Source organism: Puma concolor, chromosome B4, assembly GCF_028749965.1.
Source record: "Puma concolor isolate L17-30 chromosome B4, mPumCon1.1.hap2, whole genome shotgun sequence".
Classification (NCBI taxonomy): domain Eukaryota; kingdom Metazoa; phylum Chordata; class Mammalia; order Carnivora; family Felidae; genus Puma; species Puma concolor.
Window position 1 is genome coordinate 97,856,407 of NC_141673.1, and position 24,264 is coordinate 97,880,670.

Genomic DNA, 24,264 nt, shown 5'->3' on the forward strand with positions numbered 1-24,264 from the left:
TTAATTTATCTGGATTCCTCTAAAATTCCATGTATTTTCATTTTGTTCACTTAAAAAAATTATTCTGAAGACATCACAGTCTTCACCAATCTGCCAAAGTTTAAGACCTTCTGAGTTCAAACAAAGAAAGTAAAATGAACTGTCAGAAAAATGAATGAGAACATAAGTTTCTGGCTGATGATTTACTGTGAATTGCAGTGGACATAGTGAGGGATTTGGAGTGTGTGTGGGGGGGGGGGGGTAGATGAAGTCAGCGAATAATTAAAAATACGAGCTGTCTGAAAATAAGACCAGTATGGCAACATTCCATTCTTGATACTGAAAGGGCGGGCCTACGCCAGCCGACTCCATCTTGTTCTGTGTCCTTCACCTTGACCACACCTCCTCCCCTTGAGTAACCCCCCCTCACCTGCCTAACAGGACTCGGACCCTTCCCCAGGACCCTTCCCCAGCCAATCGGCTGAGGCCATAGCCATTACCTCACCAACTGCCCCCAGGCCCCAATAAAACCTTTGTCCTTTTGAAACTCGCTCTCTTTCCCTGGTATCTCACCGCTGCGTCGGTGCAGGTAGGGGATTGAGCTCGAGCTAGCTCGAATAAAGGCTCTTTGCTTTTGCATCGGACTCGGCTCCCTAGTGGTCTTTGGGGATCACGAATTCTGGGCATAACAATACATGTGGAAAATATAGTCATTTGCCTGACTTGACCTGCAATAATCAGTAGCATAATTAAAGAGAAAATGTCAACAGAGAATGTAAGATTCTAAAGAACGGTACAAAGTATTTCAACGAGGAAAAGAAAATGAATTTAAAGGAACATCTGCCTAGCTGTGTTTGTGTTCGAGCGCTTCCGATCCCAAGAGATTTCGAGAAATGACACAAGTGAACATGCTGAACCTAGACTCTATAAAGGGGCAGCTATATCAATATGTTGCCCCAGATTCAGTGCTGGGATCTATCCTCTTTGGTCTGAAATCCTTAGAGTCCGTTCTTATGTGTGTGCTTTGACTGTCAGCCAACATAAATGAGTGAAATCTTGCAATTCTTTTGAAATGTTTTCCCTCTTGGTCAGATTTTGTAATTATCTTCCCGCTTTGTCCTCTCCCCCACTGCCTGGAGCACGCTGCAGTAGGACCTTGGTTCTGAGTCTAGAGACAAAAATGGTGACTGAGGTGGGTCTTAAGGTAAATAAGCATCGCTTTGCATGGTAACTTTCCCGGGTGAGGTTGCTATACGGTCTTCAAGCGAAATGAGGCAGATTCCCTCTGACACGGGAAGGTGGACTGCCTCCACCAGAAAGGAGTTTGAGATTCTCAGCTTTCTTTATCCAAGTGCACCTAGATATCCTCATTCCCAGTTTTAAGGTCCTACTCGTTTCCCATCATTGCTCTAAATTTCATTCGATGAGACTTGATGAGTCTGTGAATACATCTGGTATGGTAAATCTCTTATCTACACAATTAACTTTTAGATCTGACTTACAGGCATAGAAAACAAGTGAATCTTTCAGGGTCACCACAGACCTCTGGTTTTCAGACTGTCAGGAGGTGAAATTTAAAATCTCAACTTGTCGTAAGTTCTCCTTACGCAGGTGGAAATAGCCATGCCACTCACAGTCCTTCTGGTCATTACTAATGCATTAAAAGACAAGAACAGTAGCCACTTCATCTGCAAATACATAAGGGAAATTATCATTTATCTTATTTTTTATTTTATTAAAACAATTTTTTTATATTGATTTATTTTGGGGAGAGCACAAGCGTAGGAGGGGCAGAGAGAGGGAGACAGAGGATCTGAGGCAGGCTCTGTGCCGACAGGCTGATAGCAGTGAGCCCGACGGGGGGCTCCAATTCACAAGCTGAGAGATCATGACCTGAGCCAAAGTCAGATCCTCAACTGGTGCCCTGGGAAATTATCATTTAAATAGAGGTGGCATCTCAAGCAGGGGTGCAAGATGGATTACCAAATCAATATAATTGAAACAAGTGGATAGCCATCTTGGACCCATAAGTCAAGTTGGATCCACACTTGATAATGTAGATATACATACATATATATTCCCAAATTGTTTTTTAAGTGTTGTGCTGTTAAAAAAAAAAAGCAAATCATGAAAATAATAGAGAAAAATATAGGAAAAGTTCAATGGAGAAATTTTCTAACGATAATTCAAAATCCAGAAGTCATAGAGACTGATAAATAGAACTATATGAAATTTGAAAACTTTTGCTTACATTTAAAAAATACAGGGAGGGGCGCCTGGGTAGCTCAGTTGGTTGAGCCGACCGACTTTGGCTCAGGTCATGATCTCACGGTTCGTGAGTTCGAGTCCCATATTGGGCTCTGTGGTGACTGCTCGGAGCCTGGAGCCTGCTTCCGATTCTGTGTCTCCCTCTCCCTCGGCCCTTCCCCTGCTCATGCTGTGTCACTCTCACTCTCAAAAATAAATAAACATTAAAAAAATAAAAATAAAAAATACGCGGAAAGGCTAAATACAAATGGCAAAGTGGGAAATATTGTCGATACAGAACATGGGAAAAGTGCTAATTTCTCTAAGGTATAAACACCACAGAAATTCATTAAAAGGGTAGAAAAATGAACAAATATGTAAGTAGTCCACCAAAAAAAATTCAAATGGCTTTTAAATATGTAAAAAGGTACTTGACTCCTAACCCACCTAATGGGTGGCACTCTTCGTCTCCAGTCCTCAATGTCTCAGACTCAGGGTCTGTTGTCACCAACATACGTAAAACACGTATACAAATGAGGTTGGGCATTTGCTTGAGATCATCACCTCAAGCCCTTTTTCTCTGACAGAGCAGCCCCTCCAGTGATAGCAAAGCCTAGAAGCCTCCAGCTTACATGTGAAGTTGGTGAAACATTAAAGTCAGTGCAAGAGAATATTACTATACCTTGGTTTATTGTTTTGTGGATTTAGATGCTATGTGTCTTAAATCACGAAACAACCAAAAATGCACACAAATACTAGCAATATGATCAAGTATGTTTTGTCTTCGGAATTGGTATCCGTTATTAAAGAGGCATTATAAGGAAGATCGCACTCAGATTTTAACAAAGCATAATCGGCTGCATACAAGTACAGATTCCGAGGTGAAATTCTGTGTTATAACAGGCACAACTCGAATATCTCCGGTGCTCAGTCTTCCCCATTCCCGGGCAAAAGAGCTGGAAATAAAATAACCGTCCTTACAAGAAAATTGAAAACCACAGCTGCCCTACCTGAGTTATTCTAATTAATGAAGTGAATACATTGCTGTAAGGCTGAAATTAGTCACATTAACTATCTACACTCTAAATTAGCAATCGTTTTTAATCTCCCAAACATGCATTTGCACAAAATGGACCATAATGTGGGGGTACTTTGCAAATCATCAGAGGTGGTCATGTTGCCACATCTCCGAATTAAATTGGATCCATTGTTTTCCAAGTAATTGATTCTTTCTTGCAGTTCCTGGTCTAAAGCTTAAATTCAAAGACTCCAAAATATACGGAGCTTAAAAGGAGAAAGGTTGTGCAAATCCAAGAAATCAGATCCATTCCTATTTGCATCTTAGAGGCTTGCAATCATCTCTTCACTTGAGAGCCAGGACTGGTCAATCAGAGGAGTTGGCAGGCAGGCCGTTGTCACCCGGGGCAGACCTGGCTATCTCACTGACCTGGATCAATGCCGACAAAGAGGGCGGAAAAAGACAACTACCCGGCAGGACAGTGGCAGACTTAAACACCATCCTTCACTGGTCAGCTGAAAGCAGACACCATCATCGGTGATATCCCAGACAGGAACTCTGCTGACATGCCAAGTGCAGTGGAGGTAATATATATGGTCTTGATTGCTGGTGAATTGACTATAGGAATCTGGGGAAATGGATTTATTGTACTGGTTAACTGCACTGGTTGGCTCCAAAGGTGAGATAGCTCCGTGATTGACATCATCCTGGTGAGTTTGGCCATCTCCAGAATCTGTGTGTTGTGTGTGATATCTGCAGATGGCTTTGTTCTGCTGCTCTCTCCACATGCCTATGCTCAAAATGAGACAATAAACACCTTGGATGCTTTCTGGACACTGAGCAACCATTCAAGTGTCTGGTTCACTGCTTGCCTCAGCATTTTCTACTTACTGAAGATAGCCAACATATCCCACCCGGTGTTCCTCTGGCTGAAGCTAAACGTTACCAGAGTCATCCTGGGGCTTTTTCTGGCGTCCTTTCTCACCTCCATAATTATTAGTGTCTTTTTGAAAGAGGGATCTTGGGGTCACGTCGAAGTCAATCACGAGGAAAACATAACTTGGGAATTCAGAGTGAGTAAAGCCCCAAGCGCTTTCAAACTGATTATCCTGAACCTGGGGACTCTAGTTCCCTTTGCTCTGTGCCTAATCTCCTTTGTCTTGTTACTTTTCTCCCTCTTTAGACACACTAAGCAGATGAAACTTTACGCCACCGGGTCCAGGGACTCTAGCACAGAGGCACACATGAGGGCCATAAAGGCAGTGACCATCTTTCTGCTTCTCTTCATCATGTACTATGCAGTCTTTCTTGTAGTCACTTCTAGCTTCCTGATTCCTCAAGGACGGTTAGTGCTGATGTTTGGTGGCATAGTCACTGTCATTTTCCCATCAAGCCATTCGTTCATCCTGATCATGGGCAACAGCAAGCTGAGGGAGGCCTTTCTGAAGGTGCTAAGGTGTGTGAAGGGCTTCCACAAAAGAAGGAAACCTCTTGTTCCACAGAGAATCCTGAATACGGGGAGAAAGAAATCAACAAAAGACTGTCTCCCTTCTCCCCGGGGATTACATTCATTTGCTTAATTGTATGCTGTTAAGAGTCATGCATATCTATCATTATTCTAAATTTCCCTTTGTGTTCCTTCACATTTCCATCTTGTTTAACTTTAAGTCAACTGTTATCCTTGAGCCCCGTGCATTTCCTTATGTCTGCAGGAAAGATGAGTCTAAGGCAAAAGCAGCAGAAGAATTTCAGGCAAACAGGCTGCGGGGAAGAGGTTTTAAAACATATCAGCCCTTCCTATAAAATCGATCCTATAAGAAACTGTACTTCTTCTGAGCCAGGGGAGGTCAGTTCTTATTTTTTTCTGCTCTACCCCCTCCATTTCTAGAATGATTTGTCCCATTAAGGAAGGAGATAAAACACTGGGTGAGACCCTCTCTAGGGTGAAATATAATGTAGGAAAAGAGATGTGATCTCAAGAAAATGTTTGACTAGGAAAAGGAGTGTGGGGTCTACAGTTAAGGGATATGTATATCAAAACCACCCAGCTTTAGGGTCAATTCTCAAAGATTCTTTGGAATGTTTTCTCTACCCTTCTAGACTCAAGAATCTTTGACATGTTTGTTTGGTTGTTTTTTTTTTTTTTCTCTCTTAGCATCATTATCTTTTCTATTCTGTTTCTGGTAACATTTTACAGATAACTAGGTTTCCTTAAATTATTAATTTCATGCTTTCCTGTAACACATTATGCAATAGAAATAGGAAATATACTACATATGTTATTTACATTATTTAAGTACTTAAATACAAGAAGAAGAACCCTCGTTCTGTGATTTGTATTACTTCGATTTAAATTTATTGTGGAATGGGTCTCCCAAGAAAGAATAAATCAATTTGATAGTAGAATTAGTCTTATTCCCTGAAAACATTATTCGGTTAACATTTTTAAAAATGTGATTGCCCCATCAGGAGAAATGACTACAATGTAGAATGTAAGGTTGTAAGTCTTATAAAAAGAGTTGATTATAAAGAGAATAAAGTGTGCTTCCTTAATTTTATATGAAAATGTTTATTATCCAAGAGACAACATTTTGGGATGAACATTTCAGACGGGGAGCATTTCCTACATTCAATGAAATGAAACTAGCAAATCTTAATCTAGCATCTTTCACTTCTATTAAAAAACTGTATAGAGGCAAAATATTTGTAAATATTGCCACATGCCTGCCTGACTAATAACACTATAGCATGTATAATTAGATTGGTATCATATCCTTCTCTGATTAACCATTTATATGAAAATGAAAATTATTATCCTCTGACTGAATGTTAATTTTCTCTAATCCAATTGTACTGATCATTTCCAAAACTAAAATTCATTTCCAAGAGCCAGGAAACCTGACTCTTGATTGGCCTACAATTTATGGTGATGAAAATGAACTTTCATTTTACACATTGTGATTTTTATGGAATACATGTTTTTTTTCTTTGCTGTCTGTGGCTCCCTATTTGAAACTCAGTTCAACAGGTCGAACGGAGTACTCAAAACTTAATAGCAAGAAGCCTGTTGCAAATTCATGAAATCGAATCTCTTTTAATGGGTATGAGAGCATTTTCAACCAAACATTTCACTTACCACTCACTAAAAGGGTGATGATTATAAGTTGCCCAGGCTCAAAGCTAGTCAAAATGTTTGGAACAACCAGTTGGTTTAGTCCTCACAAATGTAGAAGCCATCCTATTTCCAAAGAGAGCTTGGTACTCCTGGAATGATATCAAAATCCAAATAGTGAATGAAAAGAAAACATTATTTCGTGACTTGAAGAACTTATTACCACCCTTCAACTGAGAATCTGTAAATTAGCCCATCTGCAGTGATAATGGAGACCAGGGTGTTCTCTCTACCAATATGCTCTGTACCGAAGACAACATCTTCATGACCATAATAACTGGAGAGTTCATAATAGGAATTCTGGGGAATGTATACACTGGACTGGTAAACTGGATTGACTGGATTAAGAAGAAAATGATCTCCTCAACTGACTATATCCTCCCCAGGCTAGCCATCTCCAGAATGTGTTTGCTCTGTATAATGATAGTAAATATCATCATAATGATATCTCTACCCAGATTTTTATGAAAATGCTAAACTACAAAGCCATCATGCATATCATCTGGACAGTTGCCAACTACTTAAGTATATCGTTTGCCACCTGCCTCAATGTTTTCTATTTCCTCAAGATAGCCAACTTCTCCCACCCATTTTTTTCTCTGGCTGAAGAGAGAGAATGGACAGAGTGATTCACTGGATTCTGCTGGGCTGTTTGGCCACCTCCTCCTTGGTCAGCCTTCTACTGGCAATGACACCAAATTATGATTAGGAGTTTCATAAAATTGCAGAACATCAAAGTAACTGCGCTGAAATGTTCCATGTGAGTAAGAGTCAATTCTTCAATCCGCTGACCCTCTTTAACCTGTTGGCAATTGTCCCATGGACTGTGTCATTGATCTCACCTTTTCTTTTAATTATGTCCCTACAGAGACATGTCAAGCAAATGAAACCTGGTGTTACAGGCTGTGGAGGTCCCAGCACAGAGGCCCAGGCGGGAGCCACGAAAACTATGACTTCATTTCTCTTCCTCCTTTTTGTGTGTTATGAGGTTTCCCTTTTGGCGACTTTTAGCCACCTTATGAAAGAAAGCAAGCTCGCTGTGATGTTTGGAGAAGCTATACCAATTCTCTATCCTTCTGGTCATTCACTCATTTTAATTATTGGGAATAACAAGCTGAGGCAGGCATCTATCAGGATGCCAAGATATGGCAAAGCGGCCTGCATGATGTGAAACCTTAGCTTTATACGTAAACTTGAAAACCAAATCTTGTTGCCTAATAAAAAAAATACATTCTTGGGGCGCCTGGGTGGCGCAGTCGGTTAAGCGTCCGACTTCAGCCAGGTCACGATCTCGCGGTCTGTGAGTTTGAGCCCCGCGTCGGGCTCTGGGCTGATGGCTCAGAGCCTGGAGCCTGTTTCCGATTCTGTGTCTCCCTCTCTCTCTGCCCTTCCCCCGTTCATGCTCTGTCTCTCTCTGTCCCAAAAATAAATTAAAAAAAAAACGTTGAAAAAAAAATTTTTTTAAAAAAAATACATTCTTGTTTCGTCCTGTTATCCCATTTATTTTGGGTACACATCTTGAAGTGTTCTTGAGGCCTATTAGCACATGAATGTATATATCCTTTCTGTGTCTTTACACCCCAGATTCTCACCTTCACTCTTTCCTCTGAGAATTTCAGAGCTCACACTTACTCTTTTTGCCGCCTTACTGCAGAGGTTAGGCATGTACTGCCTAGTTACTTTCTTTTAAGATTTTACTTTGGCCCATGGTAGAGTGCGCTGAACGGCACTGATTTTTTTTCATTTTTTCCCTATCACATATTTTCATTGCTGACCCTTAATTTTGCCCCCTTGGTGGCTCTGTTGGGTCATTCCCATTTGGATTATTAACTAGGAACTCGGATCTCCCCTGTCCCATGTCTGGTTCAGTTTCCCAGTTATGTATCTGTCTCCTCCCAAGTGAGTGAGGCTTTAGGTTGTCTCCTACATAACATATTCTGGCGGACCTTATTCTGGAAACTCCTATTCATTTTCCTTGAAATTAAGTTTCTGTACAAACAACTTGCTGTTCAGGCAGCAGTAGGATAACTCATTCAAGCATCTCTCTCTAAGGGTATTCCTAAGTGCTCTTCAGAATCTCGGTAAAAGGATGGGGTAAGTAATATCAATCAGACTGCTTTGCTCAGGTTCCTTTCTTAATAAGACCTGCAAGGGCTCTTACCACTCAAGACTCTAGAAAAGCAATTCATTGAGAAGAAATTAGCATACATTGTAGAGTAACTACATTGTAGAGTTACATTGTAGAGTAACTACATGCTATCAGTAAAAAAGCAATGTATGCCCTTAACACATACAGAGTAAATTACACGCACACAAAAAGAAGAAAAATAAAGAGTCACTACAAAAACCTCATTCTACTGTGAACAACAAATCCTTCCTTACTAGAGTAGCACCGAAACACTTGATCTGGCACGTCTAAATTCACGTCTGTTCCGATAATGACTGTGCATTTCAGCTCCCGCCATTTGCTATGTCAAATTCTGGTCTATTTCAATCTACTCATTTCCTTTTGTTATAACTAAAATATTAATTGCCTGAAGATTATCAATTTTTCTGCATATGATGATGTAAAATTCACTCCGTAAAGTCCCAATGTTTACAGTCTTATGTATATAAACTTAATCAACTATATTTCTAATATCCTAGCATTTCGGATGCTATTTGTTGTACGAGACAGGAGAACTGATGTTCTCTTGATGGGATAAATTAGTGTATTCTGCAAAATATCTGCTAATTCTTCACTGAAACGAACTTTAAATTCTTCTGCAGGTTTAGATGCAATAAATATTTTATAAGATTAGTACTTCTGGGAAGGTTTCCCTCCATTAGTCTGAAGTCCTTTCCTCCATATTTAGTTTTCTGTATCTCCAGTGCTTGAAATACCTCCACCGACCATGACCGGGGTTCAAAGTAGTAAGCTGGTGACCAAACCCTCTCGCACAAAATTTTTTTTTCTGTTTTCTTTACTGTTTTTTTTTTTTTTTAATTGTAGTTAGGGCATTTAATATGAGATCTACGTTTTTCACAAATCTTTAAGCGTACACAGTATGGTTAACAGTTGTTAACTGTAAGCACAATATTGTAGAGCATATCTCTAGAACCTATATTTCTCACATAACTGAAACTTGATACTCATCGGATAGCAACTCGCCATTCTTATGTCCCTTCAGACCCTGGCAGCCACTGTTTTGCTGTTTGCTTTTATGATTTGACTATTCTAGATACGCATATGAGTGGAACTGGGCAATATTTGTCCTTCTTGTAACTACCTTATTTCACTTAGCCCAATGTCTTCCAGGTCCACCCGTGTGTTTGCATATTGCAAGATTTTCTTCTCTTTAAGACTGAATGATAATCCATTGTCTGTATGTAACACATTTTCTTTATTCACTCATATGTCAGGGGGCAATTAGGGTGCTTCTACATTTAGCTGTCGTGAATAATACTGCAATAAACGTGAGTGCAAATATCACGTTGAGACCCCGATTTCAATTTATTTATTGTTTTAAGTTTATGGATTTTGAGAGAGAGAGAGAAAGAGTATGCATGGAGGAGGGGCAGAGAGAGAGAGGGAGAGACAGAATCCCAAGCAGACTCACTGTCAGTGCAGAACCCAGTATGGGGCTCGATCTCACAAAATTGTGAGGTCATGACCTGAGCCGAAATCCAGAGTTGGATGGTTAATCAACTGAGCCACCCTAGCACTCCATTATTTAAATTCTTTTAGATAAATACCCAGAATCGGTCTTGCTGGATCATATGATAGTTGTATTTTTAATCTTTCAAGGAACTTTCATCCTGCTTTCATAGTACCGGCACCATAAATTCCATGCTATACTACACAGCTATGTATAAAATCTACTCTCACTTGCAAACAAACAAAAAACGTATTCTAAAATTTATTTCGGTAAAGGTATGATTATAGTTACTGAAGGCCCTTTATTTACCAGGACACTATGGAAAAAGAAATGATGTACTTGGGTCAGGGATCATTTCTAAGCTCAGAGGAAAGCAGTCATCTGTGAAGATGGCTACAGAATGAGGCATGTTTCCCCCCCCCCCCCCAAATCAGAGCTGCATCTCAGGAATGAAGGTTTGTCCTTTGAGGATGGATGAGAAGATATGTGTTCCCAAAGAAGGTATGAGCACCCCTAGAATTATTCCGTGGAAACACTATGTTGCAAAGTGTTTCTCAGTAACTCTAAATTTAGAGAAGCTGCATAAAGGTAAGAGTTCGTCTGTAGGAATGAGGTAAATTTCATCATCGGTCTCCTGCCAAATAGTCTAGAAGAGCTAAGGATGTAGATTCTCAGATACAATTTGGCATGGCAGAGGGCAGAGAGTAGATAAAAATACAAGATTGTGCTCTCTTCTTTCATGTGTACAACTGCCCTTGAGTACCTTTTAAATGAAAAGGGAAAATATAAAGGTAATCGATATTGTTTTTTATTATGACTCCTTCATCTCATTATATATATATATATATATATATATATATATATATGTATATATATATATATATATATATATAGCATCACAGGGGTGCTTGGGTGGCTCATTCCGTTAAGCGTCTGACTTCAGCTCAAGTCATGATCTTGTGGTCTGTGAGTTCGAGCCCCACATCAGGCTCTGTGCTGACAGCTCAGAGCCTGGAGCCTACTTCAGATTCTGTCTCCCTCCCTCTCTGCCCCACCCCTGCTCATGCTCTGTCTCTCCCTCTCTCTCTCTCAAAAATAAATAAACATTAAAAAAATAAAAATAAATATAGCATCACAAACTAAATGACCATTAAATGTCACTTGACTAATAAGACAATGCATTATGATATGAAACCTTGTGCATGTTCATCTGAACAACCAAGATAAATGAGCTAAAATATTTTTCAGAACCAAATAATCTATATTTAGTGTTAACCTTTTAAATTCCCTGAAAATCTATGGTTTTGAATGTTAACCCAAACTTTAGATTTTTAGTAGTAATCAATATTATCATTTTGCAAAGTGAATTTCGATTTTGGCCCATTTTCTATTTGCTAGAAAATCCTTGGAGGTTAGATTTGCCAGATAAAACACAGGATACCCAATTAAATTTGAACTTCAGCAATCTCATGTGATTAGTACATACGCTAAAAAAAAAAAAAAAAAAAAAAAATCATTCATTGTTTATTTGAAATTCAAGTTTAACTGGGTGTCCTGTGTTTCTATTTGCTAAATCTAGCAGTCCTACTGAGGTTACTAGTATGTGCCACAGATTAATGAATCCCAAGCTTACAAAAAACATAGCCTTAGAAAGACAGTGCAGGATCATGAAAGGGAACGGGTCTAATTTGCATCCTAAAATGTAGCTCAGCCTAAACTGGCCATGTGTGGAAAAGTAAAACCTGCTGATACAGGTTTTACATACACGTGATACACGAGGTGGCCAGGCCAGGGATTACCAATCACATTAACTTCTCAAGACTGATAAGGATTTAATGATCATAGCTTCAGTCTTTACCTATCATTCCAGTCTCCATCCCAAGAGAGACTACAATAAGAGAGGTAAAGAAAATTACAACAAAGTCCAAGAAGTAGGTGTACCTATCAAACTACATCAGTCCAACTAGGAACGGTTGGAGATTTCTGTATTTTACCATGCTGGATACAGTGGAGAGCACCTTGATGCTCATAGCAGCCGGAGAATTTGCAATGGGGATTTTAGGGAATGCATTCATTGGATTGGTAAACTGCATGAACTGGATCAAGAATAGGAAGCTTGCCTCCATTGACTTAATCCTCACAAGTCTGGCCATATCCAGAATTTGTCTATTATGTATCATACTATTAGACTATTTTATACTGGGGCTGTATCCAGATGTCTACACTACCGGTAAAAAAATGAGAATCATTGACTTCTTCTGGACGCTCACCAACCACCTAAATGTCTGGTTTGCCACCTGCCTCAGCATTTTCTATTTCCTCAAGATCGCGAATTTCTTCCATCCCCTTTTCCTCTGGATGAAGTGGAAAATTGACAGTGCGATTCCTAGGATCCTGCTGGGATGCTTGGCCTTCTCTGTGTTTATTAGCCTTGTTGTCTCTGAGAATCTGAACGATGATTTCAGGTCTTGTGTTAAGGTAAAGAAGAAAACAAACATAACTGTGAAATGCAGAGTAAATAAAGCCCAATATGCTTCCGTCAAGATTTGCCTCAACCTGTTGACGCTATTCCCCTTTTCCGTGTCCGTGATCTCATTTCTCCTCTTGCTCCTCTCCCTGTGGAGACATACCAGGCAGATGAAGGTCAGTGCCACGGGGTGCAGGGACCCCAGCATAGAAGCCCATGTGGGAGCCATGAAAGCTGTCATCTCCTTCCTCCTCCTTTTCATTGCTTACTATTTGGCCTTTCTTGTAGCCACCTCCAGCTACTTTATGCCAGAGACTGAATTAGCTGTGATGATTGGTGAGTTGATAGCTCTCATCTATCCAAGCCATTCATTGATTCTAATTCTGGGGAACAATAAATTACGGCAGGCGTCTCTAAGGGTGCTGTGGAAAGTAAAGTGTATCCTAAAAAGAAGAAATCACTAATCACCACAAATGGATCTGAAGGCTATCATTTACTAGGAAGGAAGACATGATGTTTCTTAGCGGTCTTCAGTTCTTGCATTAATGTTGGTTTCATATGGTTAATTACTCTTAAATATATTTAATGTAACTATAGTTGTAACTTAGGAAATCCCATGTAGAGACGATTTTGCCTCTTTCTCTTTGTCTCTTGCTCTTCTCTCTCTCTCTCTCTCTCTCCTTCCTTTCAGAGTTTTTTTTTTTAAACATGTTTCAGAAAATATAAAAGTTAATATCCTAATATCAACTGTCAGAGGAGAGAGTATTTTCATAGTTAGGTCTAAATCATTTCTCTAGATGCAAAATTGTACAACAAATTCAGAACAACTGTAATAGCATCCCCTTGTTATTTGCATTCTTATGAAAAGCAACTCACTCAGTCCCCATGATCCTAGTTACACTATTTTTCTCAGATCATCTGACTAGTCTCCTACCTTCGGAAAAAGCTCAATATGGTGACAGCCTTAATCAAATGTTATGTAATTCTAGGAATGCGGCAGAAATTAATACTGATTATTAACACAAGCAAGATATGTATTGTGATTAAAATAAATACTGTCACAGCAAGTTCAAAAATTATTTTAGACTATAGATGAATGAAAGATTCTCTATCTGTGTGAGAGAAGGAGAGTTTATATAGAAAGTTTCTATAAAACAAGGTTGGCTAAAAAAAGAACTATTTATTGCTTATTGAAGTATATTTCTCCCCCCAAACAATGTGTAAGTTTGCTTTTAGCAGACTAGGACTATAGCAGGAACTGATTGTTGTGATACCCTCATAAGATGAGATCTTCAATCAAAAACTTATGTACTGAGATGTTAAAACGTCAAAACTGTCAAAGGAGACATTGATTCAATACGGAGCATCTCTACATTCCAGAATACTATTTGGATCATACATAAGTTATCTATGAAATGTCTATTTGGGAAACTTCAACAACAGCATGTCATTTATGTTGCGGAAAGGATATTGCGGAGGGATTGACCCTGTTATTAACCAGCCTTGAGTAGCCATAAACTTTGCGCGGAGAAGAGAAAATGTTTATAAATATTCTCATCAATAACTTTGGCAAAAATAAAAATTACTTCCACCTGAGTTTCATATGTTAATCTTTCTTCTCTGAATCTGACAGCGCAAGATACAAATTGATTAAACCGATAGATTTAAAAAGATGTATATTGACTGCCTTGTAAGTTAAAGAAACAATAGACAATTAGATGCATAAACCGAAGCTTACATTCTTTTCAATATTGACTTAAAGAGTACCTGTCCCCACCACCCACCTATGCAGAGACCAATTTATTTAGATTTATTAGGTAAGGGAACAACAACAACAACAACAACAAAAACCCCTGAGGGCTAAAGGAAATCCTGGAAACTTCATGTTTGATGTCTTCATATTGTGGACCCTAGAAACTTGATCATCTACTCACATTACAAAAATAACACCTCAGTATCCAATTTCTCTGAATAACAGCCAGGCAAAGGATACTAAGGTGGAAATAGAAGCCATATTAGGAATATCTTACTATACATAATTCCACTTACTGGCGTATTGAGGATGAAAATGATGTAGCCAAAACAAGTGGTTTAGCTTCTGAGATTATATTAATTCGGAGAAATCATGCAAAAATGGTAATAACTCTGAGTTGAAAGAAGCATCTGTACTACTTCTTTAACTCCTGGTGTTTGGAGTAGAGTTTTTTAGGCTTACTCTAAGAGAACGAACGTAGACAACTGGTTACAGAAAGTGCAGACAAATTACTTCTTTTTGTTTGCTTGTTTGTTTGTTTATTCATTTTGGGGGGGGAGGGGCAGAGAGAGAGGGAGACACAGAATTGGAAGCAGGCTCCAGGCTCCGAGCTGCCAGCACAGAGCCCCGCGTGCGGGGCTCAAATTCTCAAACCGTGAGATCATGACCTGAGCCAAAATCGGTCGTTTAAGTGGCCGAGCCACCCTGGTGCCCCTTCCTTCTTGTTTTTATTTCTTATTTAATAAATACATACACACTCACACGTTGAACATCTGCGTGTTAAGCATGACCCTGGGTGCTATAAATACAGATGAAATGTGATAAAGTCCATGCTCTCACGTAATGCATAGTCATGGAAAACATTATGGAAGACTGATAACGATCAAGTAAACAAACTCAGGGTTATAAGTCATGACTGATGCAACTGAGAATAACTGGAGGAGAGGAATTGCTTTACATAGTGTAGTCAGACTAGACCTACCTGAGACACTGAGATTTCAAGCCGAAACTTGAGTCACAATTATAACCCTGTCATGCGCCATCTTGGACAAATAATATCCTGGTGAGTGCCAGTACCCTGAGGAGCAAGTGTTTGAAGAAGTAAGAGCAGAGTAGGACCAGAGAAAGGGGTGACTGGCAGGATTGTAAAAAGCCATGTAGGTCATCAGAGGGAATTTAGATTTAAGTATAATGGGAACGGGCACCTGGGTGGCTCAGTCTTCTGACTTCGGCTCAGGTCATGATCTCATGGTCCGTGAGTTGGAGCCCCCTGTGAGTTGGAGCCAGCACAGAGTTGGGCTCTGTGCTGATGGCTGAAGGCCTGGAGCCTGCTTCAGATTCTGTGTCTCCCTCTCTCCCTGCCCCTCACCCACTCATGCTCTGTCTCTCTCTATCAAAAAATGAATAAACGTTAAACAACATTTTTTTTTAAGTGTAATGGGAAGACATCGAAGGAATTGAAACTATATGTAATATAATTTCACTTATATGTAGACTTCAGCTTACTTTGGTTATAAGAATAGATATGGTATGTGTTGAATGGGGAGGAGTACAATTAAGGGGACCAACTAGTAAGTTATAGTATAGTAAGCGGTCCCTGTGAGAAATCATAGTGGCTCAGATTTGGATGGTGGTAATAGACTTAAGACTCTTTTTTTAAGAGACACACACTTACTTTCCTTTAATTTTAATTTTTTTTTTTTTGAGAGAGAGAGAGAGAGAGAGAGAGAGCTTGTGCACAAGTGGGGGAGGGGCAGAGAGAGAAGGAGAGAGCAGGCTCCAGGCTCAGCTTGGAGCTCGATGTGGGACTCGACCCCATGACCGTGAGATCATGACCCGAGCCAAAATCAAGAGTCAGGTGCTTAACCCACTGAGCCACCCAGGCACCTCAAGACTTTTTAAAATTTAAATATTTTTATTTTTCTACGTAATCTCTACACCCCATATGGGACTCCAATTTTAGTATATGTGCTGCCGAAGCGAGCACAACCCCCATATGGGACTCCAACTCACAACCCCGAGATCAAGAGTCACAGGGTGCACTGACTGAGCCAGCCAGGCGCCCTGAGTTAAGACCTTTTTATTTTTTTAAATTTTTTCAACGTTTATTTATTTTTGAGACAGAGAGAGACAGAGCATGAACGGGGGAGGGGCAGAGAGAGAGAAGGAGACACAGAACCGGAAGCAGGCTCCAGGCTCCGAGCCGTCAGCCCAGAGCCCGACGCGGGGCTCAGACTCGCGGACCGCGAGATGGTGACCTGAGCTGAAGTCGGACGCTCACCCGACTGCGCCACCCAGGCGCCCCGAGTTAGGACCTTTTTAAATGGATGAATTCTATATGTTCTACAGGTAAAGCAGATCAGTCTTATTACTTGGCTAGATGAAGGGAAGGAATTGAAGAAAAAGAAGATTCCGAAAACTTTTAGATTGTTTTTACGTTAGCATTTGAGGCGACCCTGCCACCTAAAATGGAGTGGCAAATGTTAATAAGGGGTGGGAGGGCAAAAATTAAAAAAACTATTTTTTTTTTAACATTTAACATTTTAGAGGTCTATGAAATAACCAAGTGAAAATGTCAAATAGATAGCTGAATATATGAATCTGTACCTAAGGATTGAAATAACCGATAAATATTTGGACATCATCGACACATAAATGGGATTACCTAAAAAAGTTATAGAGAAGTGACACCAGATCTAAACCCTGAGATATTCAAATCATTGGAGGTTAAATTACAGAGAAAGGACCAGCAGAAGAAGACAAGAAAGAGCTCCGAGGAAGATGCGGAAAAAAAGGACGGAATGTCTGGTTGAACGGAAGCAAGTGATGTCATTGTGTTAGGAGGAGGGAGAGGTCAGCTTTCAAATGATGCTGAGAAAAACGGTAAAATTGGGAAAACAAAGTCACCATTGGTTTTGGCAAGATGGATGCAATTGATGATCCAATGGCAAGAGCAATATTAGTGAAGCGTAGGGGCAGAAGCTAGGTTCTGTGGAAAAGGTTTAGGAGGGAATACAATATGAGAGAGCAGAGAGATGGTGAATGTATAACATTTTAGTACGTTTTGTTATTAAGGAGAGTAGAGAACAGAACATGGGAGCGAGACAAAATTTTCGTGTTTTCACTGGTTTTGTTTTTAAGTTGGATGATACAGTGTGTGCCTGCAAAGTGAAATGATTCAATACAGAAAGGAATAATAATATAGGAGAGGGGTAGTAATTGCTGGGGCAATGATGTTAAAATCATTATCTCTGACATTAAAAGGTGGAACCCTCAGACCCAAGATCGGGCTCTTTAGGTGGATGAACCTAAAGATATGAAACGTCCAGATTTCCTGGAACCCTCGGGGCCAGCAAGGGCAAACCCTTACCACTTACAAGAGCAGGAGAGCGTCCCCACTCCTGAAAACTGTTCAATTGACTCCGTTTGAGCCAAGTGAACATTTATTCTGCTCAAGAAATGTCCTGCCACTCCTCATCACTTCAGGACAAAGTTTCAACACAGCCTAATAAGGTAAGTTCCAACTTACCTAATAAGGTAAGTTCCAAAAGAATATAGCTTCAAGCTAATACTAGCACATGTTGTTAACATTATCAGCAGAAATAATAGAACATACTGGACACGGGTCTTGAGAGTGATGGATCAAAAGGTTCTCTTTATGCCGTCTGGGTATGGAGAATTTGTTGACCTGGGCACCCTCCATAATGATTTAGGGTTCGGATTCTGGCAAGGGCACACAAATCCAGCCCTAAAATTCTGTTGGGAAAGCTCCATGAAACTTGTACACAATGCTGGCCTCATGTATAAGGTAGAGTTGCTGCAATGCCATTGACATGGTATTAAGAAGGATCGGAAAGTTCAGAGAGATGGTAGCGTCAGAAAGGATTAACTACGTAAGACCCAAGAAACCACCGCCTCACTATGTTCCCCAGGAGATCCCTGCAGATATTTTCTTCCTGAGGCAACATGAATGTGCTGGTGAGGGGAACACTGGCATTACTGAAGACTCAATGATGGGATGTCCTCCGCAGGCCAGAATTGGCTGATGGGAGAGGCTGCCAGGAACCCGGGTTCCATGTACCCATGAATACATCGGAATTGCCTGTTGTAACACGGAACCAGCCTCACCATATTGAGCAGCAAGGCCAGCCAGAGTGCTAATCATCATGTAGTGATCTGCAGGAATCTGTGGTCAGCGTTAAGAAAAATGATATTCCTAGGATTCAGAGAGATAGACAATCAAGTAAGGTGCTTCTTGGATTATGTAAGAAAAAAAAAATGAATGCTAAGAAGTTACTGCAATGGAAAAACATTATTCCTTCTCAAGCTTCCAACTCTTAGTCACTTCACTTCATTGACTGAAGAAGAGGCTGGGTCCCACCGGGGAATGACGTTGCCAAGTTTCATGGTACATGCCTTCCCATTTTCAATCCTCCCCAAAAGGAATTGCATTCAATTGACAGAGTAGTTGGGACCTAGGGAAAGAGGTAATTACATTTTTTGAGAGTTGTTAAATATGAGATATGACCAGAGGGTCAGATCAGAGCAACTAAAATGCCATCATGATCTTTCAGTGAGAGTGGAAGCCCCGGGGGGACAAATCCTTTTGTGGCTCTATTGGGTCTGCATACCCACCCCGTGGTCATCTACCTTGTTCTCAAGAACAGAACTGAGATGGATGTGCTTAGCTCTTATCAGAACACAGTCCTGAAGTTTCTTAAGTTTTGGGTAGATAGAATGTCTCATCGAGTGGATATCAGCAAGCTTTGTTTTGTTTTGTCTTTGTTTTCTTATTAACGCAGTATTTATTTGTCTTCTCTCTGTCAAACCCTGAGCCAACCACTTTCCCTAGGCGGCTTGGGGAGACATAGAAAAAGGTACATCCAGGGCAGAAGAGACACAGGAAAAAGACCTATGGGAGGCGGAGACAGCTCCTTCACATGACCAAGAGGAAGCGAAAGGCCAGCATCAGGCAAAAGAGCCCCAGCGGTTCTGGGAGGGCAAAGCCTGGAAGAGCATAGGAGAAGAGCTGTTGCTTCAGAGAGGGGTTCCTGGCATAACCAGTGATGAGGCTCCCAAACCCAGTCCCAGTTCTGGCCCCAGAGCCAGCCACCCCCACCAGGGCAGCCCGGCCCCAGTGAACTTGGCTGCTGTGTCAGTGCCCCCTTGAAATGGTGCTGGTTCAGAAGCTGCGGCTAAGAGTAAGTGAGGTCGGGGACATGGGGTTGCCAAGCTGCTGAGCCTCTCCTCTGTCGGCCTCTCTGGAATTAGCACCACTGCAGACAGTGTGGGGTTCAACAGCTGAGAGGTCCTCCTGATCAAGAGGAAGAGAGAGACGACCTTTGCACAGGCCTACATTTTCCGGTGATGAGGGCCAGGAGAGCTTCTCCGAGGGCAGAGAAGACGAAGCTGTAAGCTTTTGTCTTCCATCCTTCAAACACACGTACCAATTCGGTGCCAAAGAGGTGGAAATGCACATACATTTGGTTTCTTCGTAAAGCAGCTCTTGCATAGTGAGGTGTGCATGATCGGGTTTTGAATCAGTCTGATTCTTGGCTCACTGGGCAGATGCTGGTGGAGACTGCAATTTCTCTGCCTGCTTTGGAACCAACCGTATAACTCCATTTTAAAAGACAAAATATTGTACAGGTAACTAATTGTGAGTCTCAGTTCAGGCCCGTTCTCACTGCGTACGGGGAAAATTCTTCCCCAAATGTAATCAGGATTTCCAAGTATCTAGAAGAGAACAAGGTGATTTGGTATTTCACTCCTGTGCGGTAAAATTTAAAACACGTAATTAAAGTTTACAGACAAGTACCCACGCCTATCCTTAAAATATGACCGGGATGTAGAAGCCTCTCTGTGACTGGCATTTAAGCGTGGCTGGGAAAAAAAAAAAAAAGCTATTCTTAAACTGCTTGAATTTGTTGCCTAGAACTCTAAGTAGGGCAGAAGAACTTCATCTTTGGGGAGAGTTTCCTGTTCAGTTAGAATCACATGATTAGGGGCGCCTGGGTGGCGCAGTCGGTTAAGCGTCCGACTTCAGCCAGGTCACGATCTCGCGGTCCGTGAGTTCGAGCCCCGCGTCGGGCTCTCGGCTGATGGCTCGGAGCCTGGAGCCTGTTTCCGATTCTGTGTCTCCCTCTCTCTCTGCCCCTCCCCTGTTCATGCTCTGTCTCTCTCTGTCCCAAAAATAAATAAACGTTGAAAAAAAAATTAAAAAAAAAAAAAGAATCACATGATTAAGCCCCCAAGGTCAAACGCATGCAAAACAACAACTTCTGCATTGTCTTCTTCAATGTCTTCAAGTGGTGCTATTCTTGGCACTGAGGATATGAAGGTGCGTGAAACACTGTTCCTGTCCTCAAAGAATGCGAGATCTACTGGAAGATTTTAGCTTGTACATAATGATGGTCACTGTCAGCAAAGTGGCAAAAGAACTATCGAAGTTGAGAGCAGTGGAGAAAGGAGGGCTTCCTGCAGGAGATGCTGTGTGGTCTGGACTTAGGAGAGCGGAGGCAGGGAAGAAGGCGAAGGGAAACGTGTGGCTAAAGCTATGCATATAATGTAGTATTTTCGATGGTCCCGGGACGCTGAACAATCCAGTAAGATTGAAGAGAACACAGGAAGGGAAAGCTGGAGATGTGAATTTCCAGATTGTGAAGAATGTTGCCAGGGACAAACTGTGATCGATCCTATGGGCAACAAAGAAATTTTTGGAGAGTGGGAGTAGCGTGATCATTCTCTTTGCAAATACCTCAGTCTGGGGTATAAATTTTTATGTAAAATTTGTTGTAGGAGGAGGGGTACCTCCTTATGAAGAGATTTGTTTTTTGTTTTTTTTTTTTTTCAACGTTTATTTATTTTTGGGACAGAGAGAGACAGAGCAGAGAGAGAGGGAGACACAGGATCGGAAACAGGCTCCAGGCTCCGAGCCATCAGCCCAGAGCCCGACGCGGGGCTCGAACTCACGGACCGCGAGATCGTGACCTGGCTGAGGTCGGACGCTTAACCGACTGCGCCACCCAGGCGCCCCAAGAGATTTGTTTTAATGTCAGCAGGCTGGAAGTTCCTCCCAGTGGGCTGGGAAACAGCTCTTCTGGACAAATGTTGGGAGAGAAGAAATGGGGAAGAGAGCTCTGAACTGAAGATAATATTGCTGGGCATGTGAGTAACTAGGAGAGCCCAGTTTTGGTATCTGTTTCTGAAAACAAAGCAGGGCATTTAATGGGTTATTTGTGAATGTCCTCACCTGTTCAGTCATTTTAAATTATGCAAACCTATTGATTTGGATATGAGACCATGAACTTTGCTGGCCAGTATTTAGATCGAAATGATAGTAACCCATTATCTAATAAGTTACTGTCAATTATCTTTAATGACTAGTGTTATTATGAGGCCTGTTCATTTTTATTTTTTATGTTTTTTTTTTCCCCTATGCTTTCAGTAAGGAATGGAACATTGGAAAAGATCACAGCTGGGATTCCTACCTTGCTGGAATAGTAAAAAGAAAGCTCCTACTTTATTCTTAAATCCTCATCCAGGTCACTTTCAAATGTTTCCACCCTCAGGTGGAATGTATACCCTCAGGTATATGTATATACCTTTATACATTTTGCCTTGGGAAATGTACCCAATCCCATCTGTAGAATGATCCCATTCCTTCAGAAATTGTATGACAAGTCTATCAGGGTACTGAGAACACCAGCACAACCAAAGATTAATTCTGCTTCCAAGGAGAAGGTCAGTTCAAAGTCTGATTTCGGAACTGAACTTGGCAGGGCATGTGGGCATACCCAGAATTAAACATGTTTACTTTGTGTCTGTTCTTTTACCTGTAAATTCTTCATTAATACTAATACTAAAAGCAAATGACTTATATATTCTTGATAGAAATTCCCACTAGAATCTTCATTTTTATCCTCACCCAAATTTTATAGTCTGCCTTTTGAGGCCACGTGCATTTACATACGTGGGTCCCCGTAGGTACACTCAAATGTGGACACTCAGAGAAACAAGATCTTCTAGACAGTTCCTAAACTGTCTACATGGAGCCCAACTGAGAGATGTTTTCCCGTAAAAGCTCTTTCTGTTGATCTCCACTCAGGGGCTTCGGGGGTGGATGGTAGAAGTGTGTTGTAATTAATGTAAGTGCGTTCATTCATTTAAGAAATCTGGTAGGTAAATTTTCATGCTGTATTAGTTTGTTGAGGTTGCTGTAACAACATACTACAAACAGAGGGGCTTAAACAACACAAATCTATTTCTTCACACTTCTGGAGACTGGAAGTCCAAGAACAAGATGTCGGTTCCATCTGAGGGCTCTGAGGATGATCTGTTCCAGGCGTCTCTCTTAGCTTCCGGTGGTTTGCGGGTAATCTTTGGTGTTCCCTAGCTTCTGCTACATCACCCCAACCTCTGCCTTTATCTTCACATGGCATTCTCCCTGTGTACATGTGTGTCCAAATTTCTCCTACCTATTTATTTATTTTTATTTTTTCTGTCGCTTTTCTCCCCATTTAAAAAAAAAAATTGAGGTGTCGAGGCACCTGGGCGGCTCAGCCAGTTAAGTGTTTGTCTGACTCTTGATTTTGGCTTAGGTCATGATTTCACGGTTTGTGAGTTCGAGCCCCACATTGGGCTCTGTGCTGACAGTGACAGCCTGCTTGGGCTTCTCTCTCTCTCTCTAAATAAATAAATAAACTTTAAAACATTGAAGTGTAGTTGACACACAATATTGTATTAGTCTCAAGTGTACAACATGGTGATTCAACATTTATAGACATCATGAAGTGATTACTCTGATAAATCTAGCTACCATCTATCAGTATACAAAATTGTTACATATTATTAACTGTATTCCTTCTGTGTACATTATATCCCTGCATTTTGTTTATTTTATAAATGTATGTCTGTACCTTTTTAACCTACTTTTTAATCCTATTTTGCCCCTCCTCTCCCCACCCCCCTCTGGCAACTACTGGATAGTTTTCTGTGTCTATGAGTTTGTTTCTGTTTTGTTTCGTTTGTTCATTTGTTTTGTTTCTTAGATTCCACCTATAAGTGAAACCATATGGTATTTGTTCTGTCAGACTTATTTCATTTAGCATAATACTGTCTATCTGTGTTGTCACAAATGGCAAAGTTTCCCTCTTTCTTTATCTCTGAATAATATTCCATTGTATCCATATACCATATCTTCTCTATCCATTCATTTGCTTCCTTATCTTGGCCACTGTAAATAACACTGCAATGAACATAGGAGTACATGTATGTTTTCAAAATAGTATTTTCATTTTCTTTGGATAAATACCCAGAAGTGGAATTGTTGGATTATATTGTAGTTCTATTTTTAACTTTTTGAGGAACCTCTATGCTGGGTTTTGTTTTTGTTTTTTTTTTTTAATGTTTATTTTTTATTTTTTATTTTTTTTTTAATTTTTTTTTTCAACGTTTATTTATTTTTGGGACATAGAGAGACAGAGCATGAACGGGGGAGGGGCAGAGAGAGAGGGAGACACAGAATCGGAAACAGGCTCCAGGCTCTGAGCCATCAGCCCAGAGCCTGACGCGGGGCTCGAACTCACGGACCATGAGATCGTGACCTGGCTGAAGTCGGACGCTTAACTGACTGCGCCACCCAGGCGCCCCATTAATGTTTATTTTTGAGAGAGAGAGACATAATGTGAGTGGGGGTGGCTCAGAAAGAGAGAGGGAGACACAGAATCTGAAGCAGGCTCCAGGCTGTCAGCACAGAGCCTGATGTGGGGCTCGAACTCACGAACTGTGAGATCATGACCTGAGCTGCAGTCAGACACTTAACCGACTGAGCCACCCAGGCTCTCCCTCTATGCTGTTTTTCATAGTGGCTGCACCATTTTGCACTCCCATCAATGGTGCATGAGCATTCCCTTTTCTTCATATCCTCACCAACACTTGAGCCATAATATGGCACACATGTATTAAAGGACTTCCAGAAATCAAGGGAAT

At 40.9% G+C, this 24,264-nt stretch overlaps 3 protein-coding genes and 1 pseudogene across 3 annotated transcripts; 3 read left to right on the forward strand and 1 right to left on the reverse strand.

Moving 5' to 3' along the window:
* Window positions 1-3,810: 3,810 nt before the first annotated feature.
* On the forward strand, window positions 3,811-4,824 carry LOC112867870 (taste receptor type 2 member 9). The gene is given in 1 exon segment (XM_025930897.1): window positions 3,811-4,824. A coding segment is annotated over 1 exon segment (1,014 nt).
* Window positions 4,825-6,491: 1,667 nt separating this feature from the next.
* Window positions 6,492-7,587, forward strand: LOC112867871 (taste receptor type 2 member 8). Its single transcript, XM_086715126.1, is given in 3 exon segments — window positions 6,492-6,873; window positions 6,876-7,018; window positions 7,285-7,587. Coding segments are annotated over 3 exon segments (666 nt in total). The 5' UTR covers window positions 6,492-6,653.
* Window positions 7,588-11,943: 4,356 nt separating this feature from the next.
* LOC112867774 (taste receptor type 2 member 7-like) lies at window positions 11,944-12,985 on the forward strand. Its single transcript, XM_025930787.2, has one exon. The coding sequence runs from the start codon at window positions 12,050-12,052 to the stop codon at window positions 12,983-12,985; it is 936 nt and encodes a 311-aa protein (XP_025786572.1). The 5' UTR covers window positions 11,944-12,049.
* Window positions 12,986-16,490: 3,505 nt separating this feature from the next.
* LOC112867872 (ATP synthase F(0) complex subunit C2, mitochondrial pseudogene) lies at window positions 16,491-19,632 on the reverse strand (annotated as a pseudogene).
* Between the last annotated feature and the right edge of the window lie 4,632 nt (window positions 19,633-24,264).

Bases quoted from the DNA above. Each gene is read 5' to 3' on its own strand.
- LOC112867774 (XM_025930787.2), top strand. From the start codon at position 12,050: ATGCTGGATACAGTGGAGAGCACCTTGATGCTCATAGCAGCCGGAGAA.